A 5,371-nucleotide genomic window follows, 5' to 3' on the forward strand; every position below is an offset into this window, starting at 1 on the left:
CCGGGGGCCCGCCCCCACCCGGGGCTCACCGTTGGCGTCGTGGGAGTACTCCATCCCCGACACCGTGCAGCGCCGGAACACCATCTTGTTCTCGGTCAGGGTGCCGGTCTTGTCGGAGAAGATGTACCGGATCTGGCCCAGGTCCTCGGTGATGTTCAGCGCCCGGCACTGCAGCTGCGAGTCGGTCTCCTCGTCGTACAGGTCCACGTCCTGGTTGATGAAGTACACCTGGCACACCTTGACGATCTCGATGGACACGTACAGCGACACCGGGATCAGCACCTGGGAGACGCGGGGCGCCCAGAGGTGAGGGACCCCGAGGACCAGGGCGGCCGGGGTCAGTCTAGCCCGGTGGTCGGCAAACTCATGAGTCAGCAGAGCCAAATATCAACAGCGCACCGACTGAAATTTCTTTTGAGAGCCAAATTTTTTAACCTTAAACTATATAGGTAGGTACATTGTTGTTGACTTAATGAGGGTCCTCCTAAGCTGGCCTTTGCTAAAAACGTCCTCAATCTGATGGAGGTACGTTCGCTGAGGTCGACCCCTTCCAACTCTCCCATCCACACGCGTCTTGTACACTTGTTTCTCTATCTCCTTTCGTTCATCCTCTCTCTATGTCCAAACCGTCTCCACATACCTTTCTCAATCCTCGACCCTACATCTTCTTTCACTCCACAGCGTTCCCTAAAATTAACTTAATAAACTTTACTTAAAGTTTCAATTGCGCCGAAACCGGTTTGGCTCAGGGGATAGAGCGTCGGCCTGTGGACTGAAAGGTCCCGGGTTCGATTCCGGTCAAGGGCATGTACCTGGGTTGCGGGCACATCCCCAGTGGGAGATGTGCAGGAGGCAGCTGATCGATGTTTCTCTCTCATCGATGTTTCGTTTCTAACTCTATCTCTCTCCCTTCCTCTCTGTAAAAAATCAATAAAATATATTTAAAAAAAAGTTTCAATTGCACTGTACATGCGTGCCGCACGTGGTATTTTGTGGAAGAGCCACACTCAAGGGGCCAAAGAGCCGCATGTTGCTCGGGAGCCGCGGTTTGCCAACCACTGGTCTAGGCCGGTGGCTCCCGCCTTGTTCCGGCCACGCCCCCCTGAGCATCTCTAACATCCTGATCGCCCCTGCCCCCCCTTGGCCCCCCAACATAGAATTCTTCTTATTCACAGAGTGAACTCCCCTTTACGTGGAAGAAGCCGAAAAGGCCATGAACTCGGCCTAAACAAGCTTCCATAGAACATGGCGTCCACAAGAGAGAAAAACAAAAGGACGAAAGGACAGCGGACGAACCGAGAAAGAAATCACTAAGGAATTGTTAATAATAATAATAATAATAATAATAATATGAAGGGACATGAAAAAATAGCAAATGAAGTTTTAAAAGATATAATAGAGAACTGAAATGCATAGATATGTCACAATACGTATTTGTATACTGTACACGAGGCCCCTAGAACTGTAAGAAATGCAAAACATTCACTGTGAACAACGCATTCTCAAACTGCCCCCCTCTGGGGCGTGTGGCCCACACTGGGAACCACTGGTCTAAGCTATTTAACTGTGTGGCTCAGGGATTGAGCATCGACTCACGAACCAGGAGGTCACGGGTTCGATTCCCGGTCGGGGCACATGCCTGGGTTGCAGGCTGGATCCCCAGTGTGGGGCGTGCAGGAGGCAGCGGATCCACGATTCTCTCTCATGATTGATGTTACTATCCCTCTCCCTTCCTCTCTCTCTCAAAAAAAAAAGGTCAATGAAATGACGACAACACACGCCAGCCGGTTTGGCTCAGTGGATAGAGCCTCGGCCGGCGGACCTAAGGGTCCCGGGTTCGATTCCAATCAAGGGCAGGTACCTCGGTGGCAGGTTCCTCCCAGCCCGGGCCCTGGTCGGGGCGTGTGCAGGAGGCAACCCATCCATGTTTCTCTCACATCGATGTTTCTCTCTGTCTTTCCCTCGCTCTTCCATTCTCCCTGAAAAAAATCAATGGAAAAACATCCTTGGGTGAGGATGAAAAAAATACAATGAAATACAATAAAACGACCACACCACACGGAAGCAGGAGCTGTACTGTACCTTCCGGAGCGTACAGCGGTGGGTTTAGCGTCACTATGGGGAGAGTGTTTTAGGATATTGGCAAAGGGTTTAAAGAGGACGGCCTGTAGGAGCCACGCACGGGAGAGCAGACGTCCTCCGGGGTGGTACCCGGGCCTGGGACAGACGCAAGCCCTGAGAGAGGCTAGGAGAGGAGAGAAGAGAAGAGAAAAGACAAAAGACACGGCTCAGTCAGAGTCCCCGCGAGCGAAGACGGCGGCCCTCAGCCCCCGGGCTGTCCTCCCCCAGGCTCCCGGCGGCCCGACCCTCGGACGCACCCCAGCCAGCGACTTAGTGTCGGCAAAGCACGAAACAGCAGAGACAAGAAGGCTCCCAGGACAATATCCAGGTTCCCTTTGACAACGTAAGAGCGAGCTCCATGAACCCCGGGCCGGCGCGGCTCCGTGGTTGAGCCTCGACCTAGGAACCAGGAGGTCAGGGTTCGATTCCCGGTCAGGGCACAGGCCCGGGTTGTGGGCTCGATCCCCAGTGTGGGGCGTGCAGGAGGCAGCCGATCCATGGTTCTCTCTCATCATTGATGTTTCTCTCTCTCTCTCCCTCTCCCTTCCTCTCTGAAATCAGAGAGAGAGAGAGAGAGAGAGAGAGGAGGGGGGGAATGGCAAAGGAGAATTTGAACTTGAAAATCACCCAAGAAAACACCCTCTGGATAAACTCGGTGTCGACATAAAACGCAACGCATTCGGGAGGTACACGGGCGGGTGGTCCTCGGCCCCGAGGCGGGGTGAACAGGCGAGTCCTGGCGGAGCCCGAGGACTCCCCGCGTTCTGGCCGGGAGAGTAAAGCGAGAGCCCTGTGGCCCTCGGCACCGATACCTGCAGGACGATGATCATTGTCAGGAAGGAGTAGACCGCCGCGGTGACCGGGGACAAGGAGCCGCCGTCCGCCTCGGGCACGTCAAACAGCGCCTTCTTCTCCTGATACCGCCGCACCCAGACGCCGTGCCCTGTGGCAGCGTTCAGAGAGAAGAAACGTCACTCACCCGATGGCTCAGGGCGGACGAAAGCCAAACCAGGAGACGGTTACTCAGCGCGGGGACATGCTGGCCAAAGGAGCCTGCTGGCCGCCTAAGAAAGCAAAGCGCAGCCCGGCCGGCGAGGCTCAGGGGCTGAGCGTCCACCTAGGAACCAGGGGGTCGCGGTTCGATTCCCCATCAGGGCACAGGCCCGGTTGGTGGGCTCCATCCCCAGTGTAGGGTGTGCAGGAGGCAGCCGATCCATGAATCTCTCTCATCGTTGATGTTTCTCTCTCTCCCTCTCTCTCCCTCTCCCTTCCTCTCTGAAATCAATACAAATATATTAAAAAATAATAATAAAAGCCCTAGCCGGGTTGGCTCTGTGGACGGAGCATCAGCCTGCGGACCAAGGGGTCCCCGGTTCGATTCCGGTCAAGGGCACAGACCTCGGTTGCAGGCTCCTCCCCAGCCTGGGCCCTGGTGGGGGCTGGTGCAGGAGGCAGCCAACCAACCGTGTTTCTCTCACATCGATGTTTCTCTCTGCCTCTCCCCCCCCTCTCTCCCTCTTTCTAAAAATCAATGGGAAAACATCCCCAGTGAGGACCAACAACAACAACAACAACGAAATAATAATAATAATAAAAATAAAACATCCCTCCATCCAGGAAACTTCCAATGGGAAATACACCACAGGGCGCCACGCCCACGCGTCCGGGCATCTCCACGAGGCCCCGGCGGACGCCACTTAGCTTTAGGGCCCAAGGAGGAGTCGCGGGCAGCCCACCAGGCCCGCCCGGAGGCCGTCCCGCCAGGAGACTTACCGACGGCGGAAAACAGACACATACAAACGAGGAGGAGGACACACCAGAGCACGTCGCAGTTCATCTGCCTCTCCAGCAGGCTGCGCTTGTAGCGGGGGCCGCTGTTGTTCAGCAGCGCCTTCGTTTCGTGTCCTGTGGGGGGACGGCGGTGGGGGGGTGCGGAGAGGAGGAGGGGGGCGCGGAAGTCAGTGCCCAGCAGGGAGGGGACCCCTGGCACCGTCTCTGCGGACGGAAGTACAATGCTACCGCCATCCAGTAATACACAGGGGACAGGCCCGGCCAAAAGAGCAGGGTATAAAAAAGAAAAAAGAGAGCAAGGTATAGCAATGACCCGAACCAGGCAACAGCCACGGAGCTGCACGGAGGGCCACAGGCTGACAGGCTCAGGAGGAGCACTTTTGGGTCAAGATGGGATTAGATATGGTGCTCTTTTCTCATTCCTTTTTTTTTAAAAATATATTTTATTGATTTTTTACAGAGAGGAAGGGAGAGGGATAGAGAGCTAGAAACATCGATGAGAGAGGAACATCCATCAGCTGCCTCCTGCACACTCCCCACTGGGGATGTGCCCACAACCAAGGTACATGCCCTTGACGGGAATCAAACCTGGGACCCTTCAGTCCGCAGGCCGACGCTCTATCCACTGAGCCACACCAGTTAGGGCTTTTCTCATTTCTTTATTGCCCAGATGATCTGCAATGGGTCTATGTACTTTAAAAATATCTATAATAATAAAAGCGTAATATGCTAATTAGACCAGACGTCTTTCCGGACGTCCTTCCTTCCGGACAGAGCCTCAGCGGGCTGGGGCCGCAATAGAGGCAGCAGAGGCCCGGGCGGAGGCCGGGGCCAAGGCTCTTGCACGAATTTCGTGCATTGGGCCTCTAGTATTTATATGTGTGTGTGTGTGTGTGTGTGTGTGTATACATATACATATATATACACAAATAAAGGGTGTCCCAAAATATCACGCAAGAAGTAATTTTGATAGAAAACACAGGTTTATAATTAAAAATTGCAAATTTTTTATTGATTCATAAAGGATACAGTCTAGGGTTATGTATGGAATAGCACATCGGGTCAATGGCCTCTGTGCCAGCAAAGCCGTGGTCTTCATTGGTCTTCCTTGTCCCTGCTCCTGGGCCATCATTGGTACTTGGTGATGCTTATCCAATTGAAGGGATTGACATCAAAGGGCAACAGATATTAGAATCTGATTCAATCAACCAAGTAAAATTAGGCTTTTATTTTTGTTGTTGTTATTGTTGTTAATGCTCATGCAAAATTCAAATCTTGCGTGAATTTTGGGACACCCTTTACATATACTAGTATATAGTTATTGATTTCAGAGAGAAAGGAAGACAGAGAGAGATAGAAACATCAGTGATGAGGATCACGGATCGGCTGCCTCCTGCACGCCCCCCACTGGGGATGGAGCCCACAACCCGGGCATGTGCCCTGACCGGGAATCGAACCC

General features: G+C 53.5%; 1 protein-coding gene across 1 annotated transcript in view; it reads right to left on the reverse strand.

Annotated features, from left to right (window-relative positions):
* The window catches only part of ATP10A (ATPase, class V, type 10A), a gene marked incomplete at its 3' end in the record, with an annotated part of 30,483 nt that overhangs the window by 17,981 nt on the left and 7,131 nt on the right, over positions 1-5,371 (reverse strand). Inside the window, exons 3-6 of the mRNA XM_014546208.1 lie at positions 5,118-5,168; positions 3,895-4,097; positions 2,934-3,064; positions 30-282 (exon numbers count right to left, since the gene is read on the reverse strand). Of these exons, the coding sequence (XP_014401694.1) occupies positions 30-282; positions 2,934-3,064; positions 3,895-4,097; positions 5,118-5,168 (638 nt within the window). The remainder of the gene's footprint in view (positions 1-29; positions 283-2,933; positions 3,065-3,894; positions 4,098-5,117; positions 5,169-5,371) is intronic.

Source organism: Myotis brandtii, unplaced genomic scaffold (genome assembly GCF_000412655.1).
Source record: "Myotis brandtii unplaced genomic scaffold, ASM41265v1 scaffold435, whole genome shotgun sequence".
NCBI lineage: Eukaryota > Metazoa > Chordata > Mammalia > Chiroptera > Vespertilionidae > Myotis > Myotis brandtii.